This window comes from Delphinus delphis, chromosome 7 (genome assembly GCF_949987515.2).
Source record: "Delphinus delphis chromosome 7, mDelDel1.2, whole genome shotgun sequence".
Taxonomy (NCBI): Eukaryota; Metazoa; Chordata; class Mammalia; order Artiodactyla; family Delphinidae; genus Delphinus; species Delphinus delphis.
Genome location: NC_082689.1, coordinates 51,254,749 through 51,276,992, shown reverse-complemented (window position 1 = coordinate 51,276,992; position 22,244 = coordinate 51,254,749). Strand labels below are relative to the sequence as shown.

At 36.2% G+C, this 22,244-nt stretch overlaps 1 protein-coding gene across 2 annotated transcripts in view; it reads left to right on the top strand.

Moving 5' to 3' along the window:
* Nucleotides 1–22,244, top strand: part of PPP1R1C (protein phosphatase 1 regulatory inhibitor subunit 1C) — a 128,257-nt gene that overhangs the window by 431 nt on the left and 105,582 nt on the right. Inside the window, exon 2 of one of the 2 annotated variants that reach the window (XM_060015624.1) lies at nt 1,336–1,396. In XM_060015624.1, coding sequence (XP_059871607.1) covers nt 1,336–1,396 — 61 coding nt within the window. Of the gene's footprint in view, nt 1–1,314; nt 1,397–22,244 lie in introns of both variants that reach the window. The other variant, XM_060015623.1, reaches the window with a different exon arrangement.

Below are 22,244 nucleotides of genomic sequence, written 5' to 3'. Positions count from 1 at the left end.
TTTATTTTATTATTTATAATAAAATTATTTATTATTATTCATTTAACAATGAAAGCATTAAATCTTGGAATAATTTCAGATTACAGGCTTAATGTTTCATTTTAATGTTTTCATTGTGTATCCAAAGCAGTAATTATATGTAATATATTATAGGATCGCAGGTATATGTATAATTTAAGAAACATTTTATTCAGGTATTAAAAATGGTATTTTAACACAACCTGGATTTTTCCCAAGTTTAATATGTCTATATATCTTTAGTTCTATCTCTCTCCCTCTCTCATGTGAGATTGGTTTACTGTATCACCTTTCATATTCAGATCACTTAGACTCTTGATTCAATGGAACCACTCAAAAGATCATTTGTGGTAAAATTACAACAGTGAGGAGGCAAAAACAAATTTATGGGGTCTGCTACCTAATTCATTAATTTCTTAAACCCTAAATTATTCCTGAATCCTCTCCCAAATATTATATACAAAGTCTTAAAAGTAATTATTGAATCTGAGACTCTCAACTTCCTAGGATGTTTTGATAATCTGAAGTAGATTCACCCAAACTCAAGCCAGATAAATACAACCTTGAACATGTATCTATGTTGAATGGGACAAGATATCAATGTCTATCCTGGACAAGATATCATTGTTTAAAATTTATTCACTATCCTACTGATTTGGGAATTTACTTATATATTTAAAAAGTCAAGGATACATTAGAAATTCTAATCATAATATGTTCCTGTAACTCCTAAAATAAGGAGAAAACCCCCCACACCAAACCTATTAGTTTTAAGTGAATTATATACTTTTGTAAGATCCATATTCATTCTTTCTATGTTAATTTGTTCTAAATAATACTATAGAAAATAAGAAAAGTTTATAATATTAATTGAAGTTAAGAACGTATGCTGTTAAATTTAACCTGCTGGAAATTTGAGTTTTCTAAGCTTCTCTTACCCCATTTAGAAATAAGTGTAATGGATCTCGAAAGCTTCATCAATTTATGAGGCTCCAAGAGAGCCACTAAAATGAGCAAGTCATCCCTGTACCTTCACTGCATATTAGTATTCAGTGGTATCATTTGGTTACATACAACTGTTTCTTTTCTGTGGAAATGCAGCTTTTTGATCAAAACAGGTGATATTAATATCTGACAGTTCTACTGCATGGCTTTCTATTATTCAAAATAAAATTAGCGAGCGCCTACTGTGTGCCCCCCAGAAATTTGCTCTTTATGTTGGGAAAAGATGAGGATGGGACAGACTTGCAAGCTGTAGAGTAACCTGGAACAGAGTCTGACAGTCTCTGACCTTAGCTGGGCCTTTGTTGTTCACAGATCAGGAAAAGAAGACCTACACCAGCATCACTTGTGATTCTCAATGAACATAACCCCCCAGGTAAAGAAGCATGATGTCTTATGTACTGATGTGACAGAACAGAATTGTTTGAGGAACATCAAAGAGCATGCCATTGCCAACAGATTTCAATTCGGGATTTCAGTTAGCAATAATCTAAAAAGCTAGTCTATACAATGGATCATAAACAAAATCAGAAATAGATATTATGAAAACTGTCTCAGTCAACTGCCTGCTTTTCCTCTAGAATGACTTACTGGTGATGATATGCTATGAAATGTTTTGTTAGCAATCACTGTCATGTGTTCAGGTGTTTGCATAGAATCTGGTTCAGTGCTTATTAATGAGCCTGGTAGAAAGTTGTTTAATTAGGTTTCATAGCTCAAATTGCAGCCCTGGAGATGCTTATATCTTTACAGAGTTGTTTTTTAATCAAAGGTTATCATGGGGTGGGCAATGAGCCAGCATTGGCTACAGCTTTGATGCTGATGTAATCTCTGAATAATGCAATTGACAAGTAACCAGATCAATTTTCAGCACTGCCCATTTGGGAGCCATTCTGAAGAGTTGCATCCATTTGTTGAGGTTTTATTCTCCATTTCCCGTATAAAGTAAAGCTGCATTATTATTCCTGATAAAGGACTATGATCTGCAACACACAAACATTATGTACTTATTGAATGGGGGTGATTTTAATTTCACATTTAAGCTCTGTTTCTAGAAATACAAGTAAGACAGCAAAGGTCACGGCACTAATTTGTATCCAGGCAGGACTTGTTGGATTTTTTGCAGGTATAAACAATAAAGGTGGCTAAAAAGAGTTTAGTGGAAACATAGTAAGTGTAATTACAGATTGTAGTGAATGATTTGTTTTAAGAACACTGGGGCAAAACAGTCTTTGACTTTTTCAGATTCCTTTCTAATTAGAGAAACATATACAAGAAAGTAAAATTCTAATAGCATATTAGTCATGGAGCCCAAATACAGAAAGATGTTCAGTTGTTGGGAAACAAATAGGCAAATTTATTCTGCTGAAAACAAAGAATTATAATTTGATGCTGTATCTTTAAAGTGCTATAGCATTTTAAAATCATTTTCAAATATATTATTTCACTTAATAAATATAACTTATATTTGGTTGAATAAGAGATGCAACTGGTAAGAGGTGCAAATAAATAGAAGTAAATAAACATAATAATGAAATCTTTTCATATTGGAGGTAATTTTAGAGCAATTTTCCATCACAGCCTTTTCCTCATAGTGGCAGACTTCTCCACAGTGTCCTAGAACTTACCTCGCTATGCTAACCTTGAAAAGTGTTGCCCAAAGATATAACAAGAAGAACAGAATCTTCATAATTTCATCTGTACTAAATACTTCTTTCCTATCCAACAATTCTTTATGTTTCAAATATTATCTGAACATTCTCTATCAACCAAAACAAATAACAGCAACAACAAAAAAACTTAATTGTTAAATGACCTTGTTAAAGCAATTGTTGCTTTTAGCCCTCAAAAGCAATGTGTTCTTTGACAAATAAAAATCGGGTGCAGCTTTAAATCCTGGTAAATAAACAAATCTCTTCAATTTATTGAAATTGCCCAGGACACATATGAGTATTCTTGGAATCACCTATCATTAATGCTCTTTAAAATTCAAGTCCCTGAAAATCTTTCTTGTGAATTAATGAAGCAAAGAAAATTAAATTTTCCATTACAGAGACATAATTAACAAACCTTTCCAAATTCATATGATAAGATCAGTATATTGTAATCATTGTTAAATGAATTAGACATGGCTTACTTAAAAAAAATCTTTTCAGGAGTTTGCAGAAATAGTCTGTTATAAAAGAATATTTGAAAGAATGATTTAATTTTAGATTAGAAATAAAGGAAATAGCAAGATATTTCAACATGTAAATCCAGATTGTTTGCTAGTTCATCTTTGCCTGTGTAAACATATAGATGAGGTGGGCACCTGATTGGTAAGATTCCAGGGGCAACAAAATGTCACATCAGTCCCTTTCTAACCAACAGCCTAGAATTCTCAGCAGTAGAAACACGAGGGAAAGTTACATAACCTGTTAAGGATATATCCTCCGGCATAGATTAATCAATTTAATTCAAAATAATGGGACACAAGACTAAAAATGTTAAATTGAAGGCATCACACCTGAAAAAGTTTAAAAGCAAAGGGTGTGTCTTTATGGTGGAGAGGGCAGAAACAATGTTTGCTTCTTGGAATGACTCTAAACAGCCAATGGCAGTAAAAAGGTACTAGAAGCCAGAGATGCAGGGGTAGAGGTGCACCAAAGACAAATTTCATCTTTTTCAAATGTTTTCTAGGGCTACCAGTTTGACCTTGTAGCAAACTGCTTATCTTTCAGAATTTTTAATCTTCTGAGTAAGTGCCTATTTATGATAACCTCTCTGAGGTTATACAGTAAGAGTCTCATTGTCTCGTCTTGTACTATTTGCTTTTACTCTTGTACAATATGTAGTTAACTGGTTTGGTTTCTATATTTTTATTTAAAGGGATGACTATACATAAATCTTCTCTATTTAGAAGTAAATGGCAATGTCACTTTCTGCAATTTATTTCATCACATTTCTAGATTTACTTAAACGTTACTTGTATTTACAATAGTAGGCTTATGAGAAGACTGTATATTTATTTGGCTACCAGTATTAGAAACCTAGAATTGGGAAAGAACTTCAGAAAATACCTAATCTAACCACACTTCTTCATGAAAGATACAGAAATCGACCCAAGTCCCTGAGACTTGCTCCATTTTGTATATATCAGAGAAGAATCCATAGTTACAACTAGTTTTCAATGAGATCAAATAATTTTACAAGTTAGAAAAGTTTCTTATGAAAAACTTGAGTGATGCCCCACTTTATTCTAAAATAACTCTTCATTTACTCTTGTCAATAAAAGTTCATGTATTCACCTTTTTAAAAAAAATATTTATTTATTTATTTACTTACTTATTTATTCGTCTGCACTTGCGGGCTTGTGGGATCTCAGTTCCCCAGGGATTGAACCCAGGCCACAGCAGTGAAAGCCCAGAATCCTAACCACTAGGTCACCAGGGAACTCCCTACTCACGTTTTTAAATACATAAGGCAATTCTTCATTACCTTCTTTTCTGGATTGAATATTCCCAGCACCCAATAAGGGCCTTAATGAGCTCTATCCAAATTCTCCTTGTCTCTAGGCCTTTGAAGCCTAGAGCTGGACACAGTCTTCCAGTAAAAAGCCAGATTAGAACAGGCCTTCTGAATATTAAAGTTTGTGGCATCCATTCTTTTCCACTTGCTGTTAGGCAGAGACAATATGGTTACAACTAAGTTTAATGGACCTGATGCCTATTGAACATGAGTGAACTGTAAAAGGCCAGGAGCTTACTGAAGATTTGGATAAGTACACAGGAGTTCTGGCATCATTTAGAAGTTTGCTGTACATCTAATAAGTGGGACCAGACACATAATGTAAAATGGGGGATATTTATTGAACTTCCTATCGCAGCCAAATTTGGGGGAGACTGACTTTCTCTTCAACACTTTTCGCTCCAAATATTCTTAGAAATGAGGAATAAAAATAAAGCATTTTCTCACATGGGCCATGTTAGTAAAAATTACTTAATAATGAGACATATGAATTCAATATCTCACCATCTCCTTTCAATCTTGAGAGTAAGTCTAGTCAGTAAAGAGAACGGGGATTTCCAGTTGATTGGGCTATTTGTCTCCACACACTGAAAAAGAAGCCACAGTCCGTTCTGGAAGTAGCATGTGACTTTCTAAATGAGGCTTGCATTTTAGGAATTTGACAGTAAGTTGACTAATAAGATTTTCAAGGCTCTGTATTTAAAATCCTGAGACACTGGATGACACAGAATATTGCTGGACTCAGACTGAGCTGTTCAAAGCAGAGGGGCTCCAGAAATTTTCAGTGATGTGAGGTTTTGCAGGGTCATCAAGTTAAAGTGGACATTTATTTCTAGTGTTAGGGCATTCATACACAAACAGTCTCTCTTCATGGAGACCCTGTATTTTACAAAATGAGTGATTGGTAGGCAATGGTCACCCTGAGTACAAGTTCCAGGAATCTCACTGAGGATTTTCCTGGGATTCTTAAGGATGGGTAAGACATCATCAGTCCCACACCTGGAGGGGCCTGTCACCCGCAGGGACCTCCAATCAAATGTGTTCAAGTAAAAGCTGTACTGGACCTATAGTCCATATAGTTTTGTTTCATTCTTTTTTCTCATCTTCCTTGGGAATATGGCTGTAATTCATTCTGATCTACAATTGTCGTTGATTGTTCAGCATTTATTTTGCCTTCTGAACATTAATGACAGTACAAAAGAAAGAAAGGTCCAGTGTTTGAAGACTCTTCAAGGTTTAACTGGTATGAATTTCTGTCAGAAAAGCCTATTTTTTTCTCCTCAGCATTTATTTCTATAAGTTATGGAATGCCAAACCATGCTGAATGAGTTAAAGATAAGTAATGCAGGGACTTTCCTGGTGGTCCAGTGGTTAAGACTCTGAGCTCCCAATGCAGGGGGGACAGATTCCATCCCTAGTCGGGGAACTAAGATCTCACATGCTGCACGGTACAGCCAAAAAAAAAAAAAAATTTCAAAGATAAGTGATGCATGTGGCTTTCAGAGGTTCATGTACCGTACAACTGATTGACTTATTTTCCTATAACTATTCAGTCTGTGCAGCCAAATAGCCCCATCAATAGGAATAACTGTGAGCCAAAGATGAGGTTCCAGTTCTTAGTCATGCCAAAGTTTGCTATACTATAAGTGTTCAAAGGACTAGTGTAATCTTCAAACTGAATGGAAGAAAAATGAAAGGGCAAATTATAAAACTATGAAATAGTGCTGTTTTATTTCAGCAAGATTACTACTTTTGCTCATTTTGAGCAATAGCATATACTGCTCATCTTTTACACTGAGTTTAATAAGAAATAGCTTAGTGAAATATGAATTATGGTAGGTTCAATTCACTTCCTTTTTCTTGGTCTCTGTTTTCCTACTTGTGGGGATTATAGCAGGTGAAAATAACCCTAAGGTACTTCTGCATAATGTTGAAAGGCAGTGTTTGTAGTAGGTAAAGCACTGCCTTTGGAGTAAGACTTGGGTTTGAATCCCAGCTTTGCCGGTTTCTGGTAGTGAGTCATTGGGTGTGCAGTTGACCTCTGTGGGCTCAGTTTCTCCCTTTTTAAAAGAGGACATCGAGGTATAAGAAAATGCATAGCACAGTGTCTGCAACCAAATAGATACTGAAGACATGCGATCCCCCTGTGTCATTATATCCATGCTGAGTTCTCCTAAAACCTGCATTTCCTTTTTTTTTTTTTTTTTTTTTTTGCGGTATGTGGACCTCTCACCGTTGTGGCCTCTCCCGTTGCGGAGCACAGGCTCCGGATGCGCAGGTTCAGCGGCCATGGCTCACAGGCCCAGCCAGCACGAACCCGTGTCCCCTGCATCGGCAGGCGGACTCTCAACCACTGCGCCACCAGGGAAGCCCTAAAACCTGCATTTCTTATCAGAAGATGGCCCAGCTCTTTTCCCTTCCTGACTGCATTAGGCGGTGTCAAACAGTGTCCCCATGAGGCATTGGTTCTTGATAAGAGAAAAGATGTACCATAACTCCTAATTCATCAGGATAAGAATACACAGTTATGGAATTGTTATGGATCTTATACTGTGGTATTTGTTCAACTGACCATGTCTGGTTTACAAACATAATTTTCATGAAATATGAGTCCTTGGGAATATTTTAAAAATAAGCATGCTACTGATGTCTATAAAGTTATGAAAAAATATATTGCAAGTAAGAGATCTTTGTGAAAGATTTGTATCCAATCAAAAATGCAATTCATGGGAATTCCCTGGTGGTTCAGTGGTTAGGACTCTGTGCTTTCACTGCTGAGGGCCCGGGTTCGATGCCTGATCAGGGAACTGAGATCCTGCAAACCACTTGGTGCAATCAAAAAAAAGGAAAAAAATGCAATTCATATCCTAATAGTATGTGGAAAGAAAGAAGATTGACAATGGAGTATAAAAATCCTTTAGTGATATCTATGAAACTCTCATTTGATTGCTCTCATTTGATTCCACTCCATTTGCTCTCACTTCCTTCCATACACCATTCCTGTGCTATATTCTGGGTAAGCTTTCTTCCTTTGGTTCCTCCTTTTGGTTCCTTTGCCAACTCTTAAGACAGCCTAGACTGACTCATTTGTGTAAATCACTCTCCATGTTTTCCAATTAATCTTATTTAAATTGCAGCCTGAGACTCATTTAAATCTCAAAACTTTCCCCTAACTAATCTGATTCATTGTTTGGCTTTGTTATTCCAATACTCTCCTCTCACCTGCAACTCTTGAAGGTATTTATTGATTTATACATTCAATTCAATTAAGTATTTACTGAGTCCTTATTCTAAATCCTCGAGGAACATGTGGACTAGGTAACAGAGGATAATACATCTGGATGAACCAGGATACAATTGTAATAACAGAAATTCCAACAGCTCAGACCACAGTAAGATTAATTCTGGCCAAGACATAGAGGCATTTATTTATCATGCTCACTATTCTATGAAACATTTGTAAAACTTGTCTTCATCTTTTGGCTTTAAGCTTTTAAGAATTGGCATCAGAGCTAAAATTTTACTATTTATTCCAAACTAGTAGCATAGATATAGCTACTCAAAACTAGTAGCATATCTAGTAGATATTAGATGCCCATGGTCTATTAAATTTAAGTGGATAAAAAAATATATTCTCAAATCCAATGGCAATCTATTAAACTTTTCTGGGCACTTATTCTGGCTAAGGCACAGTGTTAGCTACTCTAGGGGATAAAATAGGTAAGTCACCATCCCTGACCTCATGGAGAAATCTACCTGAGGCATAATTTGACACATGTATATATATTGGTAGTAAGATCAACAACATGTGGCAAAATACAAAATATATTTCAATTCAGTGCAGAAATGTTTACCATAGGATGTTTTGGGTGATTAGGTTATAATGTTGTAAAATACGGTACAGAGACTAGATGCTTGATAAATGGCAACTCTTATTTTGGAGAGGCCGGCATGTACTACTTAGGAATAGAGGTGTTGGAATCACTCAGGCTTGAATCTGGCTCTCAGATGGCTGCTTACTGCCTGTGTTACCCCCAAAAAGTGGCTCATCCTTTTAAGGCCCATTAAAAGTGGGGAAGCTGGGTTCACGAGGCTCTGAAAAGCTTGTTTTTTTCAACACTACCAGATTTCACTCAATATACAATATATTCATTAGAAATAAGGCTATTCTGCATCCACCGAATAAACAGATGCACATTTTTGTGTCTACATAATAGTACACATGGACAGCACTGTAATCAGCTGTTCTGGGAGCTTAAGAGCACATTCAATTTCAAATTTAAGCTAGAAAAAGTTTCTAACAGCTCTTTCTAATTGTTTCTATTTCATAATCATATTCAAGGAGAACAGTAAATTACCAAACCTCTAACAAAAAATCTAACCAAGCTATGTAGTTAATAGAGAAGGGTTATTTATGTATTTATTTTAGAATTGCTCAGGAACAAGCTTTCAAGCTTTGGGATTTTCTATCCTTTCTTCCACCATTTCTATTCATGACTTTGACCAAGTAGTGATCTGATGCTGTTCCAGCAATACCAGACACAATTTGGTAGCAGAACTTACCAGGGGCTAAAGCTGAAATGTCCACACAGGGTCCAGGCAGGTGACATAGATGCCTGCCTGGGCTCCGTGTAGGAAGCTGTGAAGGGTACCGCGGTCTATTGGAGGATGCAAGCTCCATTCAAGGCTGTCAAACTAAACAGATAACACTACAAAGAAAGAAAAAAACACTGTAAGGGACGGAAGCACCTAAGTGGTAAGATTTTAGAGATGCTGGAAAATATCTCCCTAAATCCGTTTCCATACTACCTGAAATTCTACCTTTTGAAGTTGTTGTTAATATTGTTACTATATTCTATCTTTTGAAACACCAGTACTGTGACCAGATGTAACATATTGTCCTGGCAAGTAGTCTACCTGGAGCTCAAAAAGCCTGAGGTGGAGAGAAAGGAAGGTCCTGGAGCAAATGTCCCAGCTGCAAGGATTAGGGCCCTCCGAATTCATCTCTTCCCTCCCAGTCTGTTTGCTGTTATTACCTTCTCCATACTCGTCCCCTTCATATCTTCCTTAGCATTTCAGGGGCCCCTGAACGTGCTGGGAAATTTTAAATCTATATCTATGAGTCTTTTCTGTGTTATGGAAAGAAGATTATCTTTGAATTTAACTCAATGATTTTGTATCATTTAGGGTAATTTGATATAGTAATTATAGCGCTTAACAAGGCTATTTGTGAAATAAGTTGCCAAAACCTGCATCATCAAAGGGAGATATCTTGACAGTCTGGTTAGAATACAATTACAGTGCAACCTTGGCAATAATGCTGAGAAAAAAGTACTGTGAGAACTAAGAAAAGCTAGGAAATTTGTAATCTTTCTGGGTTTGTTGTTGTTGTTGTTTCATTCTCTGGGAGCAATTTTCCTTCATTACGGGAAACAATTTTCATAATCACACTCTTTACATATAAATACATATTGACCTGCTCATAAAAATAGAACTGAGTGCACAAAATGGAAGAATGAGAACAACAGTTATTTTGGAATCCAATTTTTAGAATAATTTGCCTCAATGTAACATCAGTTTATGCTTTTTTTCCCTGTCTGTTGAAGAACATACTATTAGAACACATATACACAATAGATATTTCCATGCACAAACACATGTACACATGCTTATATAAACCAAATACACAACTGTGTGTAAAAATATCACAGGCTATTTATCCATATAATAAAATCCACTTGCACTAAGTGACCTGATTTCAAAAAGACTAGCACCTACCAAAGTATCTAGAAAAGCTTCATGAATTCAGGTTACAAATGGAATAAAGCTAATAGTTATTATTTAAATTTCTAACCCTTTGAAATTGAAACCAATAAATCAAAAACTAATCACATTTGAAAACCCATGAATAAAAAACATTGAAATTACTGGCATAGATTCAAATGGTGAGATTTGTTAAATTATTTTTTTAAATCAGAAGAATATTTTAAAAAATAAGTTACATTTATTGAATATTAGTTATTTTAAGACTATTCTCTCATTTTGGAGGTTTCCTGTGCCCATTTTCATAATTCATGAATACAGGGAGAAGTATTTTAATTAGAAACAGAAAGTGAGCTCCTCCAACTACCACCTGAAAATCAATGTCTAGCTGAAATGTGTCCCCTAAATTGAAATCAACATTTAAACTTCTGACCTCAACATTTCTGTTAATTGTATCTCCATTCCTCTAATTGCTGAACCACACAACCCTGGAATCAGCTCTAACCCCTCTCTCTCTCCCTTGCCCCTTGAACCTATCAATGGCTCTTCTGCTGATTCTTCTGTACGGGTTGAATCTATCTCACTATATTTTTATTTTCTCTGCTCAGTCTAGGCACTTATGGCTTTATTCCAAAAGAATACAGTAACTTCCAAACTGCTTTTCCATTGCTTTAACACTGGGAGGTGGTTTTGTGTAGAGTTAAGAGCCCTAATTTCAGAATCAATGAACATGGCATGACTTAGAATCAAATCATGGCATGACTGAATATCTGAGTCTTAGTTTCCAATTCTGTGAAGCACGGATCATGGCAATTCCAACACTGGTCGTGTTGCTGGAGTGAAGCAAGATGATGTATGCTAGCAACGCGACTGATGGGAGATTTATTCTTTCCCCATCCTAATCTGTGTGAAAGGGTTTTGGCAGACAATTATATAATGGGTGATTGGCTAGGCCAGCTTTACTTTTCCAAATGGATTTGTTATGAGCTCTACTTTGTATACTGCAATATAATTTACTTGTCCTAGTTTTTAATTAGCCATAGCTAAGAAGAAGAGTAAGGCACGTAAACTTGTCTTATGATGAGCTCATTAGGTTTCATCATAATGTGCACATTATTCCTACTTCTTGCTTTAAGTAAGTCAATCGACAGATGAATGGATAAAGAAGATGTGGCACATATATACAAGGGAATATTACTCAGCCATAAAAAGAAACGAAATTGTGTTATTTGTAGTGAGGTAGATGGACCTAGAGTCTCATACAGAGTGAACTAAGTCAGAAAGAGAAAAACAAATACTGTATGCTAACACATATATATGGAATCTAAAAAAAAATAAAAAAGGTTCTGAAGAATCTAGGGGCAGGACAGGAATAAAGATGCAGACGTAGAGAATGGACTTGAGGACAGGGGGAAGGGGAAGGGTAAGCTGGGATGAAGTGAGAGAGTGGCATGGACATATATACACTACTAAATGTAAAATAGATAGCTAGTGGGAAGCAGCCACATAGCACAGGGAGATCAGCTCGGTGCTTTGTGACCACCTAGAGGGGTGGGATAGGGAGGGTGGGAGGGAGACACAAGAGGGAGGAGATATGGGGATATATATATATGTATAGCTGATTCACTTTGCTATACAGCAGAAACTACCACACCATTGTAAAGCAATTATACTCCAATAAAGATGTTTAAAAACAATAAATAAATAAGTCAGTCATTTCCACCGTAGTCTATGGAGTCTTTATTATACAAATTGTTGATAACTGTACTAAAGTTGAGATTTAAAAAATGAACAGAAGAAAGGAAAATAGTTGTGTTAGATTATGGCTGGCACTGCAGCTTTGTATCTATTTCCTTCTTTATTTCTGGTGGAGGGCTTGAAGGCTGAACAGGAACTTTGTTCATTTGCCATAGGTACCTTCCTATTGAAAATGGGCAGCGATTTCCGATTAAGCAGGACAGACTCAGACTAGATTTGCTTTCCAAAGCACTCTAAGGATTATCCACTCTCCCTTCATGGATCCTAAATACAGCCCACCTGCCCCCAACGATTAAAATGCTTTCAAGAAATAATGCCAGAGACCCACTCACCAACACATTTCAGTGAAGTAAAATGTCATGAATGATTGAGCTAAAATGTCTCATCTCAAATTCTACCACAGGTCATTTTACTTTGTGAATAGCCCAGAATTCCTGCTTTACTTAGCCAATGAAGGGCACCTTTTTGCTCAAGGTCTTGGAGACAGCTGAAGATATTTTCATACCCTAATTCTGCAGTCCACTGACATCATTAGAATCAAGGCAAACACCAGCTGTAACATTTATATGGACAGTTACAGTATAAGGGACATATGTAAAATACATTTTGAAGTACATTTAGGACCTAAAAGACAAAATTACCTCTAAGCTACAAATAAAATAATTTTTAAAAACCATATAAGCTCAAAGGCAAGTTTAAAGAGGTTGATAGTAATGTATCTCACCTTTGGTAGTTTTCTAATTTGCAAACCTATTTCACTTATAACATATATATCCCCAGCAACTCTGTGAGATGAATATTATAACCTCCATTTTAGAAAAAGCGTGATAGATGAGCTGCTCAATGTCAAAGAAGCTAGTACATTAGTGGGTCTGAAATTTAAACTCACATTGTCTATCCAAGGTCAGTGTGCTTTCCACTACATTAATAACACTTTTCTCTCTACAAATAAGCAACATTATACCCTTACTATTTTATTTCTGTCTTCCTCATGGAAGCAATTATAAGCAAGTTCTTCATTGTAGCTTGGCCAAGTGAGATTCTGTTTGATATGACACCAGAATGTATTTCTTTCCATTCCAACGTGAGTTTGTTTTAGAGTGGTAATTCTACACCTTTTTTTTCTTTTCTTGGATAATTTATTAGATAAGAGGACTTCAGAGTTGTTAATACTAGATTTTTTATTATATAAGCAAAAAATCAGATTACCAAACAGAAATATAAATCTTACCCATTATTCCATTCTTAGAGTTAGACCTCTTTATTTATGCATGTGTCCATTTGCCTATTTATCTGTACTTATTAAGAAAACTAATTGTCTTAACTTAAAACATTAGTTGGAGGGCCAATGGTTTACACTTGGATCCTAGTTGACCAAGAACATGACCAATTTGTACATATACTGGGATGTCGTCTTCCCTTCCTATCAACTGTAGTTCGTATCCTCCTAGACTCAAATCAAACCCCCCTTCTTATATGAAACCTTCATTGACCACTCCAGCTGGAAGACTTTATTCCAGGAGAAGTAACAAGTCACTGGATCCATTAATTCATTTGCTCCCTGCTCCCACTGATTGTTGATGACTTTCTGTCATCTAGTAATGCCCTGAAAAAATGAATTATAGAATAATTTTTTTTTTTGGCTGTGTCGGGTCTTAGTTGTGGCATGCAGGATCTTTTGTTGCAGTGCACGGGCTCTTCGTAGCAGCACGCAGGCTTCTCTCTAGTTGTGGAACGTGGGCTCCAGAGTGTGTGGGCTCTGTAGTTGTAGCTCGGGGGCTCAGTAGTTGTGGTGCATGGACTTAGTTGCCCCAAGGCATGTGGGATCTTAGTTCCCCGACCAGGGATCGAATCTGCGTCCCCTGCATTGGAAGGCGGATTCTTAACCACTGGACCACCAGGGAAGTCCCAGAATTAATAAATTTTGATGTGAGTCAGGAGAAAAAAGATTGGGTCACAAGGCCCTTCCGTGTGTATCAGGCTTTAGTTAAGTATTCTCTGGGTATCAGGGCTGCGGAAAAGGGCTCCGAGGATCTGGGAGAATGACTGGAAAGATGCCTTACTATGGAGGGAAAATAGAGACCATTTAAAACTAACCTGATTATTTCACAAAGTTTATCCCCATCCTAACATCTCACAAGTACCTACAAATGATGACTCACTGGATCGTCATGAGTTCTTACATTAAATATTTATGGAAATAACTTAAAGTGGCCTTTGCTCTGTAACACACAACATGAACAAAATTCTTGGAATCATCTCAGCAAGGATACATTTTAGTAGTAGAGGACTTGAGCTAGTTGTGTTGTTTTCGTATAGACATGCTTTGAATTAAACACCACAGGCAACCGGTGACTGTGGATACATAGGCAATTTTGCATAATGATGATTTTGGGATTTCTTATGTTTTACAGGACAATTTAAAGCCTGAGTATGTTTTGCCTAATGACTAATTTTATTCTTTGGTTGTCTTTAAATTATTTGAACCTGATTTTAAAATGTCAGTAAAATGGTAATGGTGGAAAAGAGAATATATAATCAATTTGTCTGCTTTCTTAGAAAAATATAGGGGTTCAAGAGTTCAATTCAATACCAGCAAACAGCAGCAGTCTTTATGCACTGAATGAATGGCCAGATACTTTCCTTCTATGCTAACATATGTGACCAGATGAATAGGGGCTAGGTCTTCTTTTCATTTTCTTTGAATAGTGAAACAAATCTTTTACCTGGTAATTTTCCTTCCACTATTTTCTTTTCTTTAGCAATAAGCTATCAGGGAAGAGTTAGTAACCTGCAGTCAATACTGGAAAGCAAACAGTTCATTACTTACCAAAAGCATTTAAAATTATACAACTTCACTGAAAAATCCATTTGATTGGTTTGCAAGATTTGTACGTAAGTGAAACTTAATGACTGCACGAAAAATAATTTTAGAGTGGACCTTGCACCTTATTCTTCCTTTCCCTCACTTTTTACACAAAGAAACCATAGAAACAAATTACTTTTGGCCCCAGTGAATTATTTGCAAACATATCTGTATTTAGCTTCACATTACAGCATTCCAGCTGCTTTATTATTTTCTGACTGAGTCAGATAAAATTTGTGTTTTACGTATTCCTGTTATCTGGGTACGTATTAACATGTCTATCATTATGGGCTACTGCTGGTATATCACGCCAAAATAAGCTCATTACAGGCATCAGCTCCATTTCCTCATTTCTAACTTAGTTTGACATTCTCCTTGGCAAATTTTCCAGACATACCACAATCCATTTTCTGTTGAGATTTTTTTTCTCTTTTAATATTAAATTTTTCTGTGTAGCAGCTAGAAAATGAGGAATCGACCTCATTTTTTTTTTAAGCTATAGACTTAACATTTCACTGCCGTGAAAAATCTGAAAGGCTTTAACATCAAGCTCCTTATGAGAAAACAGCTTTCTTAGATATGAAGTGAACTTGAAACTTTGACACAAAATAAATCGAGAAGAAATAGAATATGACTTCCTACTCCAAATCTTACATGCTAAGGAAACAAACATACAAATATGCAAACCGAAACAAAACAAGACAAAATAATAAACACTTAAAACATCATTTGTATGTAAGTCATCAGATTTATGTTTTTATTAATAATGTAATTATTATGTAAAAATTAATGATTCCTTGCTTTTAAAGTACAGTACGTAGATTTTGTTTTTTATTAATAACTTTGGTTCAATGTTTTGATGAAGAAAAAAGTTACTAAGATAAAAAAAGCACCAAAATGATATTTCAAAGAACTAAAAACTAAAATATTTGTTTTTTAATAGTTTATTAATGTGCTTCATGACCTAGACTGATTTACATGCTTTAAACACTCCAAATCCAAATTACAAATATAGAAATATTCATACTAATTGCCACCAAACATTTGGTAGCTGGAAGCATATACGAAAAAAAGTCTGTTTATAAGCTCACTCTGAGTATCTGTACATAACCCCAAAATATGCCATCAATCATCTTACTGGACAGGACTGATCTGTATTTTGTCCTATGGGACAAAAATAGTAAGGAGCTTCCTTTGGAGAGAAGGGTGGTGGTTAATAACATTGTGACAAGTATCAACACATCAGAATGAAAAAGAAGTACGTAAATTGTCAGCATTTTAAACTACTGTGATAAAGTCCTCTGTAATTTGTGTTTATATTTGAGATGTATGCTACATATTCTTGCCTCATCTTTTCCAAACAGTACTCTTGTATTTCACTGCATTTGCTCCTCTCTGCTCCTTATGGAATAACACTTAGATCCCTTAGCCTGATATACAAGATCCTTGACAGTCTGGGTTGAACCAAATTCTCCAACTCTACTTTATTCCTAGGCCTGAACCTGTGTCTCTGACAAGATTGGCTACTTGTTCTCTAACAATTTCCACCTTAAATCTTTGAATAGAAAATTTTTTCCTGGGTTTCCCTGGTGGTGCAATGGTTAAGAATACGCCTGCCAATATAGGGGACACGGGTTCGAGCCCTGGTCCTGGAAGATCCCACATGCCGCAGAGCAACTAAGCCCGTGCGCCACAACTACTGAGCCTGCACTCTAGAGCTCGTGAGCCACAACTAGTGAGCCCATGTGCCACAACTACTGAAGCCCGCATGCCTAGAGCTCGTGCTCTGCAACAAGAGAAGCCACTGCAATGAGAAGCCTGCACACCACAACGAAGAGTAGCCACCGCTCACCACAACTAGAGAAAGCCCGCAAGCAGCAACAAAGACCCAACACAACCAAAAATAAATAAATAAATTTATAAAAAAAAAAAAAGAAAATTTTTTCCTACTTAGAATGCCCTCACCACTACTTTATTTTACTAAATACTTACGCTTTTTAAGATGCTCAGATTTATCTCATTTCATTCATTTCTGGACATGGACATTTATCAAAAATATAGCTTCTAGCAGCTCAGAGCTGAAAAAATACTACTAAGTAGAGTTCAGTTAGGTAGTAGTGTAAATTCACAACTTTCCTATATTCTACTACAGCTGGACATTCAGTCTGTGACATCTCCAACCTAATAAACTCAAGTCAACCTCTATGATTTTTGTTGAATTGCCACTTTTTTTTTTCTGAAACTAAACCTTATCATTTGGACTTGATAAAAGAGTAATTAATCATTGAAAAAAGGAATGCTCAATAGCCACCCTAATTTCCACTGAAACCATCCTCTTCCATTAATTTTGTTTGAAAGGATTATTTTTGACAAGCAAAGGAAAGATGCAGTAAAATGGGTAAAAGCCATGATATTGGTTCTATTTTGGTCTCAACTCTCTGCAGGATTACTTTCTCTAGGGATCCCAGTGGATGATTAGTCAGATTCCACTTGACCATTTCCAGTGATAGGTTTAGCTCTTTTTGAAGCATCATGGTTATGACTGGACAGCTCTATTCGTTAGAAAGTTATGCCTTATATCTAGTTGGAATATCCTTCTTGAATCTTTCAACTACTGATCTTGGTATGTTCTTCTAAAGGATTTCAGAAAAAGTGTAATACTTCTTCCAACTGAGAACACTTCATATGTTTGGGGACAGGCATCTCGTTTACCCTCAGTTCTCTCTTGACTAAAATTTTCAGTTACATTTATCTTTTTTAAATTGAAATATAGTTGATTTACAATATTGTGTTAGTTTCAGGTGTACAGCAAAGTGATTCAGTTACATATATATTTTTTTCAGATTCTTTTCCAATATAGGTTATTACAAGATATTGAATATTGTCCCCTGTGCTGTACAGTAAATCCTTATTGCTTATCTATTTTAGTATAGTAGTTTCTATCTGTTAATCCTATACTCACATTTATCTTAATGATTGTGATATGGTTTTCAGAAATCTCACCATTTTGCTCCCTAGTGATACTCATATTTTTTAGCATAGTACCCAAATTTCACTCATTTAACTGTTAGTTACTGAACATCGACTACAGGCCAGTGCCATATATATATCTAAAAAACGCGAGGATTCACAATAAAAGGTGATGGGGTTTGTGGTAGCAGAAACACAGGATACTTTAGAAGCACACAGAACACATAGCCCAGTCAATAATGGCTTAATGGAGGAAGGATGTTTGTGCTGAAACCTGAAGGAAAAAGCAGGGGAGACTATTCAAGACAGAGGGGAAAACAGGGACAAAGTCTCAGAAGCAGGGCAAGGCACTGCAGGTTCAAGGAAGTGAGAGGAGTCCAGTATGAGGCAGTGTGGAGTGGCATCGGGTAGGGGTGGAGATTAGGCAGGCACCATGTTGGGGAGCATCATAAACATTTTAAAGGAGTTATGATTAGGACCCACCAAATGGTTTTAAGCAGGAGAGCTCACATGCTCAAATTTTATTCTGAAATGGTCCCTGTGGCTGCAGATAAAAAATGGATAGGAGGCAGAAGGTCTGAGTGCATGGGAAGTCAGTGGACCTGATTAATTGGATGGCAGAGGGGGAGATGGTAATAACAAAGAAGTTTGAGTTATGGCTATAGATGCTGGAGCCTTTCCTAAAAACACAGTGCACATTTGGAGGGGGGTGGGGAAAGGTGATGAGCTCAGAATGGAACACATTACTTTGGATACAGTGGATAAAAGAGACAGCTCTCATTCAAATTCCATATGAAATATTCATAACATTCCTGGAAGTAATGCCTCAATAATGGAGCCACTAGTATTAAAAACCAATTTTCTAGAGCCCTTTAAGAGTAAACACAATGTTCTTATAAAAAGGAAATGTTTACTTAGTAATTATTACCTTAATAATGTTGGCAACATATCTACTTTAGGCTCAGTATAACTACCTGAAAAACAATAATTGCTCTTAATCATTAAAGGTCTCCAATTAAACACATACATTATTAGCCAAGCAATTCTGCTCAGCTACTCACCTCTACTTATCTGCTGAGTCACTAACCTGCTGCCAGACAATCCGGGGCGTGGGTGTTATCCTCGGTCTGACGACCGTTCTGTATGCATGGGCTCCAAGGAATAGCTAATCCTAAACTGTATGGCCTCAGTTCAACACATCTATTTAAATTCAAAGTCCAACTGGAGCAAAATCTTAAATTCTTCTTTGATGAATTATATACACTTCTCATTTTCAATATCTAGCAAATGAGCATGTGTGGCTGAACAAGTTATCTAAGTATGGATCTTGGAAGTTTTTAAGATTTATAAAGTTAGATGCAGCAAATTGTTTCAATCTGTAAGTGTATTTGTTATTCGCCATATAACTACACGTAATTTCTGTCATTTCTGTTATTTATGCCATTATTTTCTTTTTTTTTTAGAGGATTATTTTTTGACTATTTATTTACGGCTATGCTGGGTCTGTTGCTGTGTGCAGGCTTTCTCTAGTTGTGGCGAGCAGGGGCTACTCTTCGTTGTGGTGCACTGGTTTTTCTTTGTTGTGGAGCATGGGTTCTAGGTGTGCGGGCTCTGTAGTTGTAGCACGTGGGCTCAGTAGTTGTGGCTCGTGGGCTCTAGAGCACAGGCTCAGTAGTTGTGGCACACGGGCTTAGTTGCTCTGCGGCATGTGGGATCTTCAGACCAGGGCTCAAACCCGTGTCCCCTGCATTGGCAGGCAGATTCTTAACCACTGTGCCACCAGGGAAGTCCCTATGCCATTATTTTCAAGTCTCAAACAAATGCCTGACTATACTATCTACTTTGTCATTCTCTTGTTCTCAGTCCTTTCCACCTCAATCTTAGAAAAACTGTATTCTAGAAGTATGGTATAATCACAAGGTATAACCTTTGGAACCAGAAAGACCTAGGCCTGAATCCCAACTCTGCCACTTATTAGTTCTGTGACTTTAAGCAAGTCGGCCATCCTCTTTGAGCTTCAGTTTGCTCACATACAAAATGTAACTAACACTATCTACTTCACTGAGTTGTTTTAAAGATGAAAATAATGAATGAAAATGTCTTACATTATAGCATCTCAGAGCCAATAACAGCAATAGTAAAATATTAATATTTTGGAAATTGTTGAAGCAAAGAGTTATGTGCTCTTTTCCTTCCTCAACTGGAAATCTTGCCAATCTAGTCATTGTACTTATTGGTTATGTCTGATGGTCATTTTATTGATTTGGGGAGGAAGTGTCCCCAAAGACCACTGGTTAAAATTTAGGTACTGGCAATTTAAAAATCACTGAAAGGAAGTCTGGCCTAATACCTGCTTTATTGCCTAAGATTTTACTAAACAAAATAAAAACAATGGTATTTGGAAGTAAGGCTTTGGTTATGAAAGATTAAAGACATTTACTTTGATCTTCACTGGAACATTCTGAAGACTTAAAAAACATTGTCTTTCAATTTCTTAGCTAGAAAATAAGGATTAGATGAGAGGGACTAAAAGTGGATTTCGAGTTAATCAGATGGTCTAGAGCATTGCCGGAACAAGAAGACTTAAAATTAAAAAAAAAAAAAAAAAAGGTGGTGCTTTGGCCAGTTTGTCTACGTCTGCTGGTGATGCCCATTGGTTCTCAGGACTGAAGGATAAATATTATTGTTGAATGTGGTTACAGTTTTGAACAAAATTGCATGGACAAATTTTAAAATCATCTTTAAAATTTCCTGGCATTCTTTCTGTCTAATCTTTTCTTTTATTAACAGCGGCCTTGAGTTTTAAGTAGTTTCCTCTTATAAGGCAGATGTGTTGAAACATGCACATGGAGCCATGTGCCATTATGAGTGAAACACAAAGAAGTTGAAACCCAACCCTACACTTGAGGCATTACTGAGATATTTGAAGTATTACAATAAAGCAATAAGCTTAACGTTTTGAGCAATGATCAAAGTGAAAACCATGGGCTGAAGAAACACTGCAGTATCAGGATGTGAACGGGTTAAGCTGGCTTCTCACTGCTGGTTAAGGGTTTTCAGAGTACTTATCATGGTGGTCTTCCAAACGAGGAATTGGTCTTCCAAATGAGGAATTTCCTTGTCTACAAGGAACACTGGTTAGGTGGTTGCCTATATTACTGTGTTCCATCTATAGAAATTGTTTGCTTTTTGTTACCTTATTTATGTGGTAGCAACATGGGAAAAATTAAAACAAACAAATAAACAAAAAAGCCCCACAATAACCTGTGTACTGGAAGTCAGGAAATCTGGATTTTTATTTCCAGCCTGCCATGATTTGGCTATATGGAAGGGTTAATCACCCATGTCTTTGAGTGTCATTTTCTGTATCTATGAAATGAAGAGATTTGATGAAATGACATCTTTAATCCTTTCCCTGTATTGAAATTTAACAATTTTTATAGTTATTGTTGGATTTACACACACACACACTGTCTATCTACATACATATTCTAACACAATACATAATTGAATGCTCATGGTATTCCATTATCCTGTGACTGCATATTATGGCTTCTTTATTTAGAAAATACCCGTACCGGTACTACTACTACTACTACCTTAGTTACATTTCCTTTAAAATCCAAATGTCACTTAATACCCAATTAAAATTCCATTCAAAGCCTGAATTTCACAGGAGAGACCACTTAACATAGACCCCCAAATCTGCCTTGTACATAATGCTTTGTATAGAATTCTACGCTTTTGCAAATAATGCCACATTGAGGCATATGATGATGGAAATAAAAGAACCCTGGGTAATAGGGGCTTTTGTCCTGTCTTCCACTAACCAACTAACGTTGGTAAAGCATGTTTCCTTTCTTTTCTCAGTGCCATTTTTTTTCTCCATTAGTCAGTAAACACATATTGCCCTAGGACTATGAATTTTATCTGGACCTACTGAAAAACGTAGGGTTGAAAATTCTAAATGCATTTAGTGTATTTATAAATATTTCAAAATATAAATCAATGTATTTGCATAAATGTCTATAAAATACAGTGTCAGCTAGTTATTTGCAACTCAAAGAATGTAGTTATAAACAGATCATATTTGATGTGAGCTGAGTGCATTATGATATGCTTGATATATATTATGATATAGGATAGGCCCTCCAAGTCAATGCCTATGCCTTTGGTAAAGGCAAATTGGTAAAGAGGGACAGACTCAATGTTTTCAAAGGACACTCTCATCTCTAACACTTTACAATTACATATGTTCACTGTTTTTAAAAAATGCTTTTATTAAATTCTTGATGGTTTTCAATCAAAAACAACTTAGAAAATGTACTTTTGCGATAAGTTTACCTTTGAAGTTAGTAGA